Source organism: Ambystoma mexicanum, chromosome 7p (assembly GCF_040938575.1).
Source record: "Ambystoma mexicanum isolate Mex_15411 chromosome 7p, UKY_AmexF1_1, whole genome shotgun sequence".
NCBI lineage: Eukaryota > Metazoa > Chordata > Amphibia > Caudata > Ambystomatidae > Ambystoma > Ambystoma mexicanum.
In genome coordinates this window covers 52,085,474-52,104,805 of record NC_090939.1, presented here as the reverse complement: position 1 = coordinate 52,104,805, position 19,332 = coordinate 52,085,474, and the positions used below count along the sequence as shown (strand labels likewise).

General features: G+C 47.5%; 1 protein-coding gene across 3 annotated transcripts in view; it reads right to left on the bottom strand.

Annotated features, from left to right (window-relative positions):
* SPAG17 (sperm associated antigen 17) overlaps window positions 1-19,332 on the bottom strand; it is a 1,712,709-nt gene that overhangs the window by 22,330 nt on the left and 1,671,047 nt on the right. The window contains exon 49 of one of the 3 annotated variants that reach the window (XM_069635755.1): window positions 1,225-1,333. The exons of the other annotated variants lie outside the window; for them this stretch is intronic. Coding sequence (XP_069491856.1) covers window positions 1,297-1,333 — 37 coding nt within the window. The 3' untranslated portion in view covers window positions 1,225-1,296. Of the gene's footprint in view, window positions 1-1,224; window positions 1,334-19,332 lie in introns of those variants that run through there. 3 annotated transcript variants of the gene reach the window in all.

Here is a 19,332-nt window from a genome sequence, read left to right as displayed (position 1 = left end):
AAGGTGGCCATTGAGCAGCTACCACTCCATGATTGGGGAAGGTGCAGGTACGCCTGGTTTCCGCATACCCAGTAGGTGTCCATTAATGCTGCTGTCCCTTTTTTCATATCCGGGATGGTGAGAGTTTTGTTACAGTTCGTGTTCGTTCCCATTGCCATTTTTCCTTCTCCCTTGAAACATAGTTCGTTTTGTATTTCACTTTGTAGCTTGAAGGGTTTCTCCATCGCTGTTACCCATGTTAGTTTAGGGATGTGTTCTTTCCATATTGGCAAGCACGTTCTTTCCATCCACCGCAACTTGTCCGGTTGGACACCTTTCAGCGCTTCTGCCTTGCACAGCACTTCTTCGTCTTTCCATTTGTTTTCGGAAAACAGTGTCCCTTGTATTGCAAAGAAAGGTTCTTTAAGGCAGATCACTCCAGACGTTTGCGAATAGCACGTTTTGTTGTTCTGTACCATTCTGAAAGAGACATCGTGTGCTTGGAAAGTGTTCTTTATTCTACACAGCGTGAGATGAAGGAGACATTGGGCATCCACAATGGGCAATTCTCGTGGCAACAATACTTTAGGTGTGCCTGATGCATGGGGGATAAGTGAGCAGACATAACAGCTCTCATTGGTTGTTTGTTTAGCTGTTGTGCTCATATCTGCATACCATTTATTTGCTTGGTGAGGGTGTCGTGGGTCTTCCATTTTGTCTAACCCTAGCCCATAATACTCATCATACCCTTTTCCACCAGTCTCTCTTCTCCGCCTACTTTTCTCCCTTCTTCTGTACCTTCTCGTTATAGGAGGTGAAGAACCAGGCCCCCCTTCCTCCCTCCCACCCCCCTTTTCTAATTCTTCATATAGGGGCGTGTGTTCTGCCATCATAATCACTTTTCCATCCTCATTAATAAACAAGAGATCGTTGTTTGAAATTGGGGCGGGAGGGATCGTGTGGTTGTTGTATGTTCCAGGTTGGGACATTGTGTCATTATCTACATTTTTGGTTCTCCATTGTGAGAGGACAGCAGTGGGTGGTGTAGTATAGTATCCCCACACAAAGTGTGCTCCATCCCAGATCAAGAAATCACCTTCTTTGATACCTACAGTCGGAATTGTTTTCGTTCCAGGAGCAAGGGTGGTGTTGTTCCCCCCTCCCCCCTCGTTCATCTCGGTAGAGATGAACGCTATAATCCAGTGTAACACCAGACAAAACATTGAGATGAAGAACACGATAGCACACATTGATAAACCACATTCAAATGAATATGTTAATCTAGCCACTAACATTTCTCTAAATCTAACATATCTATTAGTTGCAGGCTGCCCATTCGATGCCATGATAAATCCTGTTTGAGACACAAAAGTTCATTAAATACAAACATGTAAGCATTTCCACATTGTAACGTTTCGGTGATAAAATATAGGGTTGGGTGAGGAAGGGGGTTTGTTGACAGACAAGGTAGCTTTCAGTCAATATTATTTGTAACTTACTATATATATATATAAATAATAAAAAAAAACATGACATTTCTAAAAACAACAATAATAAAAAACATCTTAAATAGTACAGGAAGGGAAAAAAAAGAACCCCACGCAAAACTTTCAAAAATTGTAAAAAGAAAATTTACATATACATGTGTACATGTTTTAGTCCAGGACATTTGTTGCGCGCTAATTGTGTTCACTGTTCATCTCATGAAGCACACGAAATTCAAATCATTCATTCCGCACAACTTCATCGTCCGCTGTTGCCTGTGCCTCATCCTGCACCTCACTCTCCGCAGCGCTGTAAGCTTTACGTACATCTGTCAAATGCACCCAATATCGCAGGCCCTTAACCTTTACTGCTGTAGGCGTGCAAAACACTACCTCATAGGGGCCATGGAAGCGTGGTGCGTTCCACCTCCGCACAAAACTTCTAACATATATAAGGTCCCCAGGCATTAGCTGTAGTGGTTTTTCAGGCAAACCGTTTGGTTCAGTCGCGTTCCCCTCCTCTCTTGTCGAGGGGGGGGCTAGTTGCTTTGAAATTACGCGCGCTGCCCGTGTCAATTTTCGCAGGTATTCTGTGAACTCCTCCCCCAATATGGCTGCGCTTCTGTGTGCATCAGAACGCTCACGGAGAGGCGAATGCGCTGTGTGCATTCTTCTTCCCGTGACGATCTCGTGCGGGGACAAATGGTGATCCTTACTTGGCTGGTTTCGTAGCTCAAACAAGGCCAAAGGCAGGCAGTACATCCAAGTCTTTTTAAGGGAAAAACAAAGTTTTGATAATCTGCTTTTTAACAGGCCGTTTATCTTTTCTACGACGCCATTACTTTGAGGATGATAAATCGAACATAATTTGTGCTTTATTCCCAATAATGTAGTCACTTCTTTAAAGAGTTCATTAACAAAATGCGTCCCGTTATCTGAGCGAATAACGTCGCAAATTCCCCAGCGCGGAAACACTTCCCGCACTAGGAACTTCGCGGCGCCCTTCGCGTCAGGGCGGGCACAAGGGCCTGCCTCCACCCACCTCGAAAATGGACATACAACCACAATCATGTATCGAGCCCCGTTACACCTTTCTCCCATGTCTACATAATCAATGTGGAGCTCTCTGAATGGGCCACTTGGTTTTGGTATCGTACCCCTTAGTGTACGCAATGTCATACCTGAGTTGTAAATTTGACATGTCGTGCATTCTAGAGCTAACCTTGTGACGTGTTCCTGGAGGCAAGGTGTAAACCAATCTTCTTGTATCTCTGCCATTATGTGTTTCTTTGTGTTGTGTGCAGGAAAGTGTAGTTGTTGAAATGCTATTTCTAACAGCGTGATTGGCATTACCACTTTTCCTGAACTCTCTTGTCGCCACAATAAATCAGTCGGTGATTTGCTGCATCCTCTCTTAGTCCACAGCAATTTTTCCTCTGCACTAGCTCCCTCTTGCAGCTCTATTATCTCCTGTGTGGACATCATGTTGTATCCTGTGGGGACTTCTTGGCTTGCTGTGTGGTGCAACATGTACTCTCCTATTTCACCTTTTTGTAGATATGAAGCTGCTTTGGCAGCGGCGTCTGCTGCCGCGTTCCCCAAAGATACAAAATCTGTATTGGTGGTATGAGCTTGACATTTTACGATGGCCACTGCCGTGGGGTCTTGCAGGGCCTCAATCAGTTCTTTCAATAATTCTGCATGCTGGACTGGCGTTCCGTCTGCTCGTCGGAACCCTCTCCGCCCCCACCGGGCCAACCCGCCGTGAACTGTTGTTGTCATGTATGCTGAGTCTGTATATATGGTCACTGCGCACCCCTTGGCAGCATGCAATGCTTCTATTAGCGCTATTAGTTCTGCTGCTTGCGCTGAATAGTGTGATGGGAGGCGGTGTTGTACTAGTATCTCATATTCATCTTCCTCTAATCGTACCACTGCCATACCCACATGCTTTTCTCCTGTCTCCATGTCTATTGATGCTGACCCGTCCACAAAATACACCTCACCCTCGGTCAGGGCATTTTCAAAAATCACTTGATCCTTACTTTCGTCACCTGTGTACGTGGCGCAGTTGTGGTTTTGCATGTCCTCTATGGTGCATGCCTCTGTGATGAATGTGGCTGGGTTCACTGTTTTACATCTTACTATATGGATGTTAGCGCTGGACAGTATTATCTCATATGCTGTGGCGCGTTGTGTTGTCAATGTGCTCTTTGTTCGCTCTAATATTGCAAAAAGTGAGTGTTCCACGAACAGTGTCACCGGGCAGCCCATTACTATCGTGGCACTTTTTTCAATTGCGAACGCGGCTGCAGCTAGGGATTGCTCGCACGCGAAATGACCTTGCATTACTGCGTCTAGGGTGCCGCTATAGTAAGCGAGTGGTTTGTGCCCTAAAGATGTTTTCTGTGTCAGTACTGCTGTCATCAATGTTCCTTTGCAGTGTGAAAATAAGAAGAATTCGCGCCCATAATCTGGGTTTGCTAGTACTGGAGCGCTTGATATCAGCTCTTTTAGTGAGTTAAATGCTGTGTTCATCACCTCTGTCCATTCTATGTGTTTGTGTTCCTGTTGTGCTTCTTTCAGTGCCTGTAGCAAGGGCCTTGTGTACGCCGCATAGTCCAATATCCATGCTCGGCAATAGTTACACATACCCAGAAATTTCTGCATCTCTTTTACTGTTTTGGGCTCCCCAATTGTTCTAATCGCCTGTGCCCTGTCTGGTATAATTCGCTTGCCATCCTTTGATATCAACTGACCCAAGTATAGGACCTCCGTCAGACAGTATTGTAACTTCCCCTTGTCCACCTTGTACCCCTTATTTGCCAATAATGTCAACAGTGTTATCGAGTCCTGTCTGCATTCTTCCTCAGCCTGTGCACAAACCAATAAATCATCAACGTACTGAATCACTGTGCTTTCTACAGACAAATTCCCCAGATCTTCATGTAGTACCCTGTTAAATATGCTTGGGCTCTCGCAATATCCTTGTGGTAGTCTGCAGTGTTCGAACCTCCTTCCTCCCAATGTAAATGCTGTCAAGTACCTGCTCTCTTCTGCCAAGGGAATCGAAAAGAATGCATTTTTTAAGTCAATTACTGTGAAGTGTGATGCTATTTTTGGAATGTTGCACAGTATTGTCGCCGGGTTCGGGACTAAAGGGAACTCCTTCATTACCACATCGTTCAATGGGCGTAAATCTTGTATCATCCTCCATGAACCCCCCTTCGCTTTTTTGATTGGGTAAATGCATGTGTTGCATGGGGAGTTTGAGGGCACTATTATACCCTGTGCTAGCAGTGCTTCTATTGTCTCTCTGATCCCTTCTTCTGCTTCTCGCGACAGTGGATATTGTTTCACCCGGGGTAGTATTGCTCCTTGTTTTACTTTTATCACCACAGGCTGAACTTCATGTAGCAACCCTACATCGTGGGGGCCATTAGTCCATAAGTTAGCGGGTACTGAACTCATGTCTTCATCAAAAAATGTATGCGGTGCTCCTACTACCGCCATTAGTTCAACTTTAGTTTGTCTGGCTGTAACTACGATGTCGCAGGGCATTGCCAGTTCCATCACTACTTCACCATCTCCCTCAGTGTCAGAAAATAGCTCCTCGTCCGAGAGCTCTCTCAGGGGGATATTTGCATTTGTACACAATACTGTCCGCCACTCACACCCTTCCATGTCAATACCAATCACGCATATTCTGTTTGCTGATACATGTATTGCATGCAAATCCAATGATAGTACTTCCCCAAGAGCAGTGTCAGGGCTTGCTATGGGACGAAAAAGGAATTCTGCTGGTATTCTCCACTCCACCCTTTTTAGTTCTGGTACTATGAGAGCCAATGTTCTCATGCCTTCAACAAACATCTCCTCATTTCTTGGTACCCCTCTGATCTCTTTTATTGTTGTGTGGCCGTGTATTACTGCTAATATACGGAGGGGGCATATGCCTGGCGTTGAACATACGATGCCGCTCCCTGTGAATGATATGGTCATGTTTAGTTTGCTCAAGAGATCTCTCCCCAGTAAGTTGATGGGAGAGTTTTCATAGTACAGCAAGGGTGCTTTCACTGTTTTACCCCCCACTGTCACATCCAATACCTCTGTGTAAGGAACTTCAATTACAGCCCCAGAGAACCCCTGCGTCTCTAACGTTCTATTAGATAACGGGAACCGGCCCTCTCTAATGCATGATTTCTCCGCTCCCGAATCCACCATGAATATGAATTGCTTGTCTCCTATCTGCGCTCCTATCAATGGTTCCTCTGATGCATTGTGGGTCGTAGACAGTACTGGACACGCAAGTGCTCTCTGTGGGCTGTCCTATGCGGGGTGTCTCATTGCCCCCCCTTGATCGAAAATATTCCCCGAAACTACTGACACTCCACTGTAAGGTGCGGGGGCTGGTGCCCCATTAGCTCCTGTGGCGAAAGTATTACCAGGCGTGTAGTGCACATTGTCATTATTCTGTGGGCTGGTTTGTGTTCGGTATTGATGTCCGTGTAGTTGTGCGTTACTCCTTTGTACTACATTGTCTGGTTGCTGGTATTGTCCCATGGGGAGGCCGTAGGGGCTTCCTGGATGGGGGTGTCCGTACTGTTCTATCTCTTGGAAACCGTTGTTTTGTCTGCTCCTACATTCCCTTGAGTAATGCCCCCATCTCCCACAATTCCAACAGCTCCCCTGTGGACCTCTGGGACCCTGCCACCCATTTCCTCCCATTCCTCCATACCCTTGTCCTCCTCTTCGCCCCCTGTACCCACCTCTTCCTCCTCTTGGGGCCCACTCTTGCCACGTTGGACCTCCGTTCTGCTCCTGCTCTGTCCACTGCCGTTGCCCTTGTCCTGCCCAATTCGCTGCTATTCTTCCTTGTATTGCTATTTGCCCCTCCTCTCCTTCCTCTCCCTCCCGTATGAGTGGGAGTCCCGCTACCGCTGCTGCGACCTTCACCAATTTTGATTGCACCAACTTCGCCTCGTCCGCCAACCTTTTCTGTGCTACTTCCCTCTCTCTTTCTTTGATCCTTTTACAATGGTGTACTATTATGCTTTGGATCTCCGGCCAGCCTTTTGCCTCAACACCTGCTATTTTATCTAGTGCCTTTTGCACTTCCTTTGGGAGCCCTCTTTTAATGATGAAGTAAAATAGAGACGTGGATTGGTGCCAGGGCGTACCCGTTTCCGCTCTCCACATCTCCTGCACCCGGAGAATGTAATCCATAGCGTCCTCCCCATCATTCATGGTACATTGCATTACTGACTGCAGATCAGGGGTATCTGGGAAAGTTTCCCGCAGTGCGTCCCACACCCTTGCTCGCACGGTGTTAAAAGAAGCCCCATCATGGCGATCACACTCCAAAGTTACAGCTGGAAAACCCGCTTTAGCCCACACTCTGTCTGCCTGATCCCCTACTGAGGACACTAGTAGGCTTTTCACATCGCCTACTGCCAGCGGTATACCCGCGGTATGTTTTTCAAATGCATATATCCACTTGCTTGCCCCTCCTGACAGCTGTGGTAGTAATTTCATTAAGTTAGCCTTGTCCATCTGAGCCCACGGTATATAGTTCGGCCTCCCACCTCCCCTGTGGAGTAATGGTAGTTGTAATTTCCCTTTTGCCGTTGCAGCTTCCTTTTCCTTGGTCACTGCTGACTCTAATGACGCCATCTTCCCCACCCTATTTCTTAGTCGTCCTATCCATTCATCCTCTATAGTCCCCAGTGAACATGCCCCATCTAGCTCCTCGCCTTCTCCTCCTACTGCCATGCTCAATCTATCACTCTCATCCCCCCCTCCTCTGACATCACATAACAAATCCTCTCTGATCCCTCTCTCTCTCGAGACATCACCAATGCTTCCTTCTGCTGTCCCTACTTCTATTATCCTGGTCGGTTCTTCCTCAATTCTGAACAGTATTTCCCCCTTTTTCCATCCTTCCTCAATTTGTCTACTTTCGCTCGACGCTCTAGACGTGCGTCCAGATTGTGTGGGGGCGCACGCTGTGCGTTCACATATGTCTTTTATTCTTGAGAGCTCATCTCGTGCCACTGTAAGCCTCGACTCTAAGTCACTCGTTAACTTCTCTATGTCCACTCTCTGTGTGCCTCCCTGGGTGTGCTCTCTAGTGTTTTCGTATGGTGGGGGTGCAGTTGGTCTTTGTGGCGTGCTGGTTGAAGGGGGAGGCACATAAATCGGGTCGCTATATCCTGTTGCAGGGGCTGGTTTAGGTAATATTGGGTACAACATAACCACTTCCGCAGGCTGTTCTGTACTTAACTGTTCCTTTTCCTCTCGCGGGATCATTAGTGGATTGTCTGTGGTGGAGGGTAAATCAATATTTGGAGCTGGAGCTTTGGGTGGGGGTACTTCCTCAAACAATCTCCAAAGATCTAATATCTCCTTCCTGTTCTGCCATTTTTTTCCCTTATACTTAAGGCGAATACATGTACATACCATATCAAGAACGCTTTTGTCAAAAGACCCTCCTTCTGGCCAAATCTGGGGCAACCCCTCCCCTTTCAATTCTGTTAACCATTGATCATGATATTTATTTATGCGCTCAGCATATCCCGGCAAGCTCTTGCAAATGTGTGACAAGGGAGTTTCAGCCCCCATCCTTTAAATCGCTAGCGCTACCTTGTTCGCTTTCGTTACCTTTTATTAGCTGTAAATATGCGTATGTATTCCTTTATGGCACAGACAAGAGCGGACCTCTTTAAAATTATCACCCACCGTTATTCACTGCACAAATCTCTTCTCACTCACCATATCTCATCTCCTTCCCATTCCCAGGCACTCTTATGTGATCTCACTTGTAATTGATCAAGTACTGGTTATGGCCACACTCTCTGACACCACCTCGCGGCCACCCGTTCGTCTCTCACACTCGTACGGTGCGCGCACCCTTCACAATGCTTTCCACTCACACTCTTTGTCTTTCTCCTCCCTTTCCTCCCTAGCCAGCTGTCCCTGTTTCCCTACTAAGGTTACTGTGTTCACGTCTGTACGTGCCACTACTGAGTCCCCACTTTTTAAGATGTTCTAACTACTTCATACCCTTCTCATTTTCACCCCCTACCCCGTGGAAATGGAAAAAAAGAAATAGAGAGAGAGAGAGCACAATCACTAAAAAATATTCCCGGTGTCTCCTTTTGCTAGACACCAATAACTTATTTCTCACTTCTTCATATATTCCCAGTACTAATTTAGATAGTACTATGCGGCGCCGCCTTCCACCCCCTCTCGGAGCTAGGTTTCCGTCACTTCTACCACGTCACTTATTTCTTACTCCTAATGGCCATATGCAAAAGAAAGAATAAAGAAAATTTCAAGACCCGTCTGTAGTAGACCCCCGATATTCTTCTCCTCTACCTGTCCCCGTTCTGTTATTCCCAATTCCCTTTCTTTTCCCCTTGACGATCACTCGCACTCGGTACTCACGTGCCCGTCTTGAACCGATACTCTCCGAAACTGGGTCCGTCCAGGCGGCGTCACCGGTAACTCAACGGTCAGCCCCTGGCTCCGGCGAGCGGCACTCAAAGGGGATTTTTTTCCAATCGGGATCCCGTACCCTTTCTCATTGAGTGCGCACTTCTTATTGTGCCGGTCGCCGTTGGCGGGCGGCCTCCCGGAGACGGCTCACCGTGCGTATCCCTTCTCGACCGGAGATTCTCGTGCCACAAGGGGGTCGTTTAAGAAGGAGTTAGGAAAAATAGTTTGGAGATATCACGCTATCGGGGTCACCACTGAAAGGAAGCGCCCCCAATTCAGCACGATCCTCCCCGCAATGAGAGACAATAAGGGACTCTCCCGTAGTGGGAATAAGACCAAGACAGAGTGCGGGTGAGCGTAAGTGGGAGTTTATCCAAGGATAAGGCATGCAAAGAACTCTGCAACCTACGAGAGCGCTCTGTCTGACAATAGCAAAGACAGGCGTATTTCTAATACAGAAAACGTCATCAACACCTAAACACTATAGGGGGCACAAGTTAATTGGGATTGGGTATCGTCGACTAACTATAGGTGTTGCTGCAGCATGGTTGGTCTTGGCAAGACGACGTCACTGGTCAGCCTCGTGGGTTGGGTTGGGCCTGGCAGGCCGGCTTGAGGTCATCCGTGCGGTGTTGGTGCGCTGGGGCAGCCTGTGACAATGATGAATACCTTTCCTGTCTTAGTTGCCCTAGGCCATGCACACTGCAGTTATTCAGAAAATGACATTTACGTTCACTAATAAATTGTTCCGTAGCTTATCTTATAAAATAAACGCAACACATGAGGAATGCACCTCGTGAGAGGTCTGGTGGTTGTTGGTTGGGGTGAGATTTACCTGAGTCTTATTGACCGGTATTTTAGGTCACGGGACGGGGCTCTGGGACCTGGGCCGAGTGATACATGTCTGTCTGCTGCGTTAGAAGTTATTATATAGATGGGTCTCTGTGTCTTGTCCCAATGATGGGGGTCGTCCTTACACGGGGTCAGGATTCTTGGGGGGGGGTTCGTGGGGATTTATGAGAGGGTGCTGGTAGATCAGTGGGTTCATCCGTGGGTTTATTACCGTGCTGTAAATAACACAGGTGGCGGGCTGTGGCCTTGGTTGCGGCGCCGGGGCCTCTGACTCTCTGAAGTAACGCCAGCTTGGTTGGGGGAGGTGAGGGAGCGCAGCACAAGTCTTAGCTTTTTTATCTGGCAGGCTTGGTGGGGTGGGAGAGGGAATGACCTTGCATATACTCACAAAGGTATTTTCCTCGTGCGTTGCTGATCAGTGAATGCAGAAGTTTTATACTGTTCTGCCTCATTTTAACGTTATTCAGACACACATATATATATATATATATTTCATTTTCGTTACACATTTCTTTAATACAGTCGGTTCCAGTACCTTTTCATTACCTAACATTATGTTCACTACATTGTGTGCGTATTGTATGTACATTAGACGTTATACGAGGGATATCTAGGTTATGGCCTACAGAGATTGATGCCCGCCGCTTTGGGTGATTCAAAACATATATGAGTTCAAGTTTCTACATACTATTGAAAAACACTTTTACAAATAGAGGTTACACGTTTGGTCAACATCTTTCTCCGTGGTTATAGCAGCATTAGTCCAGACCTGGAGGGATATCATATAACGTTACATTTTTATGGTTCGTTCACATTTTAAACAGAGGTAGTTCATTAACACCAATACTTGAACTATTTTCTACCTTCTTCAGATAGTGATGCTTCAGCTTTTTTCCCCGTTGCCCCGGCCTTGCGGTCTGGGTCATACGGGGTGCAATATCACATTGTTACTAATATAATGTTGCCGTGTTGGCATCTCGGGTTTAGCTCATCTCCGACTTTCTCATGGGAACGCGCTCGCAGCGGATCTGCCAGGGCTGCTGAGGCGGCAGAGATGCATGAAAGGCCCTCCAAAGGTGGGGGCCTCGTTACAGTGTGCTGAACTCACACCATGTTTGCTGTGCACGATGGCGTCTAGGCCTAACTTAAGTTTCGGTAAATGCAAAGACAGGGTGCGTGTGGGCAATGTCGTCGGCGGGTGAACCCCCCTCCACCTGGGCCCGGGTGGCATGAGGGTGCTCCCACCGAGCCATGGTCCTCACCTGGGGAGGGAGCTGTAGGTGAGGAGGGCCTCGTGGCCATTCCTCCCCTACAGGACCAAGAAATCCAGGAAACGCTAGAAGATATAGGCTTGTCCACCTTAGAGGATTTAGAACGGGCAGACCTGGATGCCCCAATCACATTAGAAGAACTTGAGATAGTGATTCAGCACCTGCCCACTTGTAAAGCTCCGGGGTCAGACGGGCTCCCAAGCGAATTCTACAAAACCTACAAACAAGAGCTGCTTTCCCTGTTGCTGGCAATGCTTAATAAGGCATTTGAGCATGGCAGGTTGCCAGAGTCCCTACGGGAGGCGGTGATCATTCCGCTTTTAAAGCCGGGTAAGCCTAGCACAGACTGCGGGTCATATAGACCCCTATCGATGCTTAACCAGGACAGCAAAATCATTACGGCAGTGCTAGCAAACAGGCGTAAAGCGAGTCATCGGCAAACTGATGCACCCCGACCAAACAGGCTACGTCCCTGGCAGGAATATAACTGATAACCATAGAAGACTGCACCATATTATTGATCAGACGGAGGAGGACCCGGGTGAACTGGCGATCGACTCGCTTGATGCGGTTAAGGCTTTCCACTCAGTAAAATGGCCCTGGCTGTTAGCGACTTTGAGAGAATACGGAATGGGGCCGGGGTATCTCAGGTGGGTCGAAATGTTATACAGCTCCCCAATTGCGAGGGTTAAAATGGGTGCCATTATCTCAGACAAATGGCAACTTAGCAGGGGCACTAGACAGGGCTGCCCCTGGTCGCCCATGTTGTATATACTAGCGTTGGAACCATTGGCAGTCTGTCTTAGACAACAATATGGGGAGATAAGGATCCGCACTGTGAGTGGTCTGCATCTTATTTCATTATATGCCGACGATATACTCTTGTATCTGCGCTTCCCAGAGGAGAACATACAATACATTCTGGAGGTGATGGAACGATATGCTATCCTTTCCGGCATAGCGGTAAACCCCAAGACATCTAGCATGTTCCCCCTGGGGAGATATAGATGTGCCTTACCAAGGAGCTTACCGGTATTGCCAATACCCTGGCGAACCGAGACGTTCCGATATCTTGGAATTGACATATACCACACGACAGGAGAAGAACACAAACACAACACGGAAAAGGCAGTTGAAAGCATTAAAAATAGCATGGGATTCTGGTCCAGACTACCCCTGGCCATGATGGGGAGAGCTGCTCTGATTAAGATGGTAGACCTACCCAGACTGTTACATTTCTTTGTAAATATCCCGTATGTGATCCCTAGGCGCTTCTTCGCTAGTCTCCAGAGCTTGTGCAGGGGCTTTATATGGCATAACTCCAGGAACAGGGTGGCTCTCTGGAAATTACAGAATTTGTGTGACAGAGGGGGAATAAACCTGCCGAACTTTGAGTTATATTACTTGGCGGGACAACTGCAATATGTGGCCAGGTGGCTGTCTGAGGAAGAAACAGCTGAAACCAGGCTGTTGTGCATGGAACCTGCTCCTTACTTCCTTAGAGAGATAGTGTGGTTATCAAAGCCAAAAGGTACTAGAGATGGCAAGGCTGTTGGTGTTTGGCTGGGAGGTGTGGCACAGGCCATGGCAGATTGTGGGATACCCGGCTCCGTTCTCTATGCAGTTGCCGCTGGTGGCGCTATGCAGAGAAGACCCCCAATTGATAAAAGGGGTCCGTAGATACTGGGAACCAATGGGCCTGGCTACCCTGGAAGACATATGGCAGGAGGGAGAGGCACTGGATTTACAGAAACTAATAGAGGACACCGGGGTGCATAAAGGGCAACACATTACCTACTCCAGAATCGTTAAACGAGTGTGAGAAAAGTGGCCGGCGGCAGTGCTTGCAGAACAACCTGATGCCACCATTGAGATGATATATGAAATCTCGGAGGGTGGGCATGCGATATCCCGCATATATGAGCTACTGGGGTCCAAGGTGGGGAAGGAATTGCTCCAACTGAGGCAAGTCTGGGAAGAAGTGGGAGAACCCATGTCGGATGGGCTATGGGACAGAGTCCAAAGATATCATAAGAAAGTGTCCCGGAACGTGAGGCTCCAACAGATCCAACTATATGTCACACATAGAGCATATCTGACCCCCAGTAAGATTGCCAGGTTTGGTGGCCAGTTGACTCAGAGATGCCCCAGGTGTGGGGAGGAGGAAGCTGGGATGTTACACATGTTCTGGGCTTGCCCGGAGGTGGGAAGGTTTTGGACAGAATTGAAGATACGCTTGGTAGGAAAAGGCATTACGCTGGAGGTGGAGTCGGCTTGGGCATGCATGCTTGGGGGCTTTCCTAGACCACGATATCTGAGGCACATTAGTAAGATGAAAGACCTGGCCTACATCCTGGCCAAACGGAGGATTGCAATGTGCTGGAAGGCAGCCCATAGGCCTAGGATAGAGTTGTGGTGGGCTGACCTCATGAAGTGGGCAGAGGCAGAAACGGCTGCTTGGTATGAAGCAGTCACCAGGGGGGGGGGAGAAGAGGTGGGACCCCTAATCGAATGGAGGCAACTGGTGGCCACTATGGCGGGCCCCTCCCAGACCGATCACAGTGATGATGACACGGAAAAGATAATGACAATAGACCCGCCTGAAGAAGAACAGGCCGATGACACGGATACAGCGGCTCGCGTTAATGGGGCGGGAGGGAGTGGGACAGAAGAGCGTATTCTGTAATGTTATGTTGCTAAACTTAAACATGGAAGTCCTAATTATTTGTAATGTTTGGTGTGTTATAAAATAATACATTTTAAAAAAAAAAACATTTATGGTGTAATCTTTAAGACTGACCACCCTACCAACCTAAGCACCTCCAAGCAAGACTCCCCACCTCCCAACCACCAATTTAATGGACAAGAAGTGGAACTAATTCAATATCTTCCATGAGCAAGGCAATATCTAAACCTGTGTACCACTAGAACGGGCATGCAGGACCTGGCACGGAGGAAGGAAGGCTGTAAGCAAGAGACAGCACGGCCAGGAGAAAAGGCCCAGAGGCTGGGATACTGAGAATGACAGCCGCGTGGTGCAGAGGCACACAAATCGCAGAAGTGGGACCACTGCTAGAGGAAGAAGAGCCAAGGATAGTGAGAGACGAGAAAACAGTGGCTTCATAGGAGCACTGCAGAGCAAGGAACATAGCGTTTACTGCCAGATTCATCCCATGTTCCCTAATCAATGATTGGCCAGAACAAAATCCAAGGGTGCCGATTGTGCAGCAAGCCTTTTTCTACATAGTGGTTTCCCTTGTTTTTCTCGTCTGATGCATGTTATTTACCATTTACGGTTGACTGCTAAATCAAAACCTGAAAGTGTTAAGTAGAGTAAGGGAGAGGGATAGAGACAGTGGCATGGAGGAGAGTGGGCTTTGCCCATTTTATTCGTGCAATGTGTATTTACATTAGACTTAGCAGATAATTTACCATATCTGTACCAGAGCAGAGGAAGGAGATCGGGGTACTAATTACGAAAGAAATCATTTGGCAATCACTTTCATATTTACTTCAAGGGATTGCCATCATTCTATCGGATGAATTATAGATTGGCTGACATGTAGTATTTGGGTTTATACAGCGCACACCTATCTATTAAGCATTGGAGTGCTGTACACGTCATTTGGGTTCAACAGAGGTCCGCGGAAGGGGAGGTTAATGGCTATAATAGTTTGAATACCCTACTGCCACAGGGGAGGTATAAACCTAGGGGCTGCTGGTCTTAACTAAAGAGCAGTATCTTGAGTTCCTTCCTGAACTGCAGGAGTGCTGTAGTGGTCTTGATTGCGACTAGGATGGTGTTTCAGTAGGCTGAGGCGTAGGAAGAGAAAGACTGTTTTCCGGTTTTCTCCATGCATTCCACTTTAGTATTGTATTTGTATTTTGTTTATTTGTATTGCGCACCTTGCCCAAAGGCATCTGGGCTCATTTCTTACAATAATAGTTTACAAGTAGTGACATAGAGTATGTGTTATACAAAGTAACATAAGCTTGAAGTAATATCCAAACATTGCAGGAAGAAGGCGCATGAATAAACAGTGAATACATTTTTTTTTTATTTTTTTTTTTTTACATAGGCTAAGCAATATACATAAAAAAATGAACATGAGATTCGTGCGGCTGCCAGCTAAAATGTGTACATTATTGTGGGCCTGTGATAGCCAAGTCCTGCTCAAAGAGCCATGTTTTGGTTTTCCTTTTGACGGAGTGTAAGGGCAGTTCAGCTGTAATGGGGATAGGGAGGGTGTTCCATACTCTGGAGGCTAGGACTGGGAAGCTGGATCCACCTGCTTTCTGCAACTTGAATCTTGGAACAGACAAGCAATGGGCATAGGCTGTTCTGTGAGGGCGAGAGGAGGTATGTGAAGTGAAGCGGTTGGCCAAGTATTCAGGGGCTTAGTTGGTCTGACATTTATGTGTGAGGGCAAAGGTTTTAAGAGATATTCTTTGTGCGACAGGCAGCCAATGTAGGCTGCGTCTGGTGTCGGAGATGTGTTGTTTTTGCGAATATTGAGGGCTGCCCTGATGGCATTGTTCTGGGTCATCCGTAACTTGTTGAAGTTCCCTTGACTCATCCCTAGGTACAGGGCATTATAGTAGTCAATTTTAGATAGGATTAGTGTTCTGGCGAGGATGATACAGTTGGTGGAGGAAAGGAACGGTCTGCAAGCTGTTATAAGTTTACATGCATAGGCTGATGAAGAAACCACGGCATTGGTTTGTCTTGTTAGAGACAGGGCAGAATCAAGGTATATGCGTAAGGTCTTAGTGTCATTGGATACCTTGATAGTGTTGCCATCAATCACAAAGGATTTGAAAGTCGGGTCTAGCCTGTTGAGTCTGGAATGGGAACCTAGGATGAGGAGCGCTGTCTTTTCGTCATTAAGACAGAGCCCATGTTGCGCCATCCAGGCCTAGATGACTAGGTAGACATTGTTCAGGGCTTTAGTGTCTGTCACATAGTCACCAGTGATAGGGATGTGAACCTGGGTGTCATCCATGTAAATAGTATAGGTGACACCCAGATAGTCAAGAATATCAAAGAGTAGCTTCGTGAACACATTGTACAAAGTGGGAGGGACACAGGGCCCTTGCGGGACCCCGCATGGGACAGATGATGGTTCAGCAGAGGCGGATGGGGAGAAAACTCTCATAGTTCTATTTGACAGAACGGATCTAATCCAAGAGGTAGCTTCGTCAGAGAAGTGGGCAGCAGTTTGAAGATGACGGCTGTAAAGACTGGAGGGGGTGTCTGTACTCCTGCTCTCTATATGGCAGAGGAGAGGCACAGAGAACCCCAGCCAAGATTCTCTATTGTTGTTAGCAATGGACAAACAAACAATGCCTAGCTTCTCAGGAGGTGATGCAGGCTGGTTCTTAAGTACAGTGTAGTCCCCAAGCACCCACAAAGTAATGTCCGCACACTGTATTAGTTAAAACACAGTCTTTATATAATTAAGTCAAGGTTATGTACATAATCACAATAACTCTCTTTGGGCTCAGTTAATCTACAATGGCAAATATATACAGTTCTAATTGGTACCACAATTATTATTATCAGATTTCATTAAAGTGCATCAACTGTACTCTGGTTGAATGTCACACAGATCAATTAATAAAGGTAACCAACAATAGACATAGGATGAAAGCAGTTGGTTAGAACAATTGGCAGAATACTGGCCCCGTAACCTAGACACAGTTCTGTATGGCAATCCCACCACCTGGGCAACCTGTAAAATAAAGATACACTACAAGCCCGGTCCATATATTGTTCACTTAGTCTTATTTCATTCTACAATGTTTCTACCACCGCAATGTACCTGGAATAGCAGAGTTCGACGACGGGTCGTCGACGGTTCCTTCTTGAGCGGCTCCCTTTAAAGCAGGAACCACGGATCATCGAGATCCCTCGAAGAAAGTGAACTCGGCGCTGAGGCGCCTGCTTTGGTCCCGGCGGTGCTCATCGACGACGGATCAAAGATGTCCTGCAAGGAAGAGGCGTGCGGGGCACCTCAATGTTGATAGCTCAGGACCGCATAGAGTTTGTGAAGAACTGTGGCCCAGCAAGGGCATCGAGTCATCCGGCGTCTCTACGGTCTTTGGGTGGGGGGAAACACACCAGCGGATGCACCTCGGCGCATCGACGGCCTGGCCTTCTCTGGCGGGATAAGGCGGTCGGTGGTGCGGACGAGCGCGTCCGGGAAACAAAAATGTCTTAATCAATGGAGCGTTGCGGCTCCGGTCATCGATGGCACAGCGTAGAAACGGTCCCTGCTTCTGGGCAACACAGCTTTGACAACCCTCCACCGGTTATAGCAAACCTGCGAACCCTGGTGGACGACTGTGGACAGAATGTCTGCTGCTTCTCTTCGTTCTCCTCAGAGGTCCCCGTCTCCGGTCTGCAGTCTTAGCGGTGCTTGATGACAAGGTTAGCGGTGCTTGATGGTCCCTCGGAGCTCGGGAAGAGGGCGCCTAACCAGGTCCTCTCTTGGATCAGTCTTGATGGCACGGTGGCTTTCAGATTACGTGAAGGTAACAGCAGTCAACCTTCTTCTTCGGGCTCGGCTTTGAGATCAAGGCATCAGTTTTGACTTCAGCTTCTGAATGATTTATAGCAGTGAGAGGCCCCCAGATGTACTAGTTTATCTCCCATTCATTCTACTGGGTCACACTCAGGCAACCAATCACTCAGAAGGGCATTCAGCAGTCAGTCAGCCAATCAGGCATACAGTGCATACAGGCCATTCTCCTCCCTCTCAGACACTCACAACAAGGAATGTGTATTGGGACAAGTACCCACCCATTCAACACTCCACACTGCATTCATACAAGTTTCAGGCAGGGCTGTCTCAGTCATTGTGTTTCATACTAGAAACCAGACATCCACAACAAGAAGTGCATATTGGTCACACACTCCATTCACCCAGGTCCCACCCACAGGGTGTACGCAACAAAGAGTCACTGGGAAGGCTCCAGCCAGTCTGGCCTGGACTTCACTACAATACCATATATGGAACTTCCACCCAACAACCAGTCAGGGGGAAGGGACAGAGTCAGGGCTTCCCAGGTCTTTGGGAAAACAAGGTAACAGGAAATAGAAAGCAAGAGGCCACAGGGGTCATCTTGTTTCCTATCAGGAGTCAAATGAGTCCAATGGCAGGGCCTGGGTATCCCATTATGGAGGATACTCAGAGCACCTGTCAACTTCAGCATGGAGCTGCCTCCAGCCCATACCCTGCTCTGTGGGCCATACACAGGTACCCCAAAACATACACTAGGGGCACAGGGTTGTACCCCCACCCATGAGTGCCATAAGGGTATCCCATGGGTCTGTACACCAAACCAAAAACATGAAGAGCTGCACTGCCAGGAGTCCCACATGGACTCCAGGGCAGAAAACAATACAGAACACAAATTAAAAAGCACTACATGACAAGGACAGGGAGGCCCGGTCCCTCCAATGCATTTCCAGCATCACAACGGCAAAGAATTTGATGATTGACCAAATCAAAAGCTGCAGAAAGGTCGAGCAGAAGTAAAAGGGCAAGCTTACCGTTGTCATCAATTTGTGTTTTTAAGTCAATAAGGGCAGTCTCCGTTCCGTGCCTGGGCCGGAAACCAGATTGTCTAAGGCCCAGAAGTTTATTGGAATCTAGGTAATCCTGGATCTGTAAGTAGGCAGCACGGTCAAGAATTTTCAAAGGGCACTGTGGTGATCGGCCTGTAATTGGACGGGTTGCTTCGATCAAGGGACTTTTTTTTTTAAGATAACCCACGCATCCTCGAGGTTGTCGGGGACAGTTCCTGATTTGAACGAGGCATTTATAAAGGAGGTAATGAAGGGGGCTAAGTCATGGGCCGACTCCTTGATGATAGGGGCTGGGCATGAGTCGACCTGGCAATTAGAGGGTTTACATTTTTTGATGATATTTTCCACTTCCGTAATGGACAGGGGAGAGAAGCAGAACGGTTTGAAGGAATGTGTAGCCGGAGGTGCTCTGCTTGTGGCGGCAGTGATCAGTAGCACGTCCTTGTGTAAGCTACATTTTTTGTCATTGATTTTAGTTTGAAGGGTACAGATTTTGTCGAGTAGCGCTTTCTGGATATTCGTACACCATGTGGTGTCATTATTGCAGTTGTCTGTGGGGGTAATAGGAGATTCAAGTTCTTTGAGAATCTTGAACAATTCTTTGGTGTTCGATTCTGCCTGCAGGATACGCTTGTTGCAAGTGGCTTTTTTGCTGAGA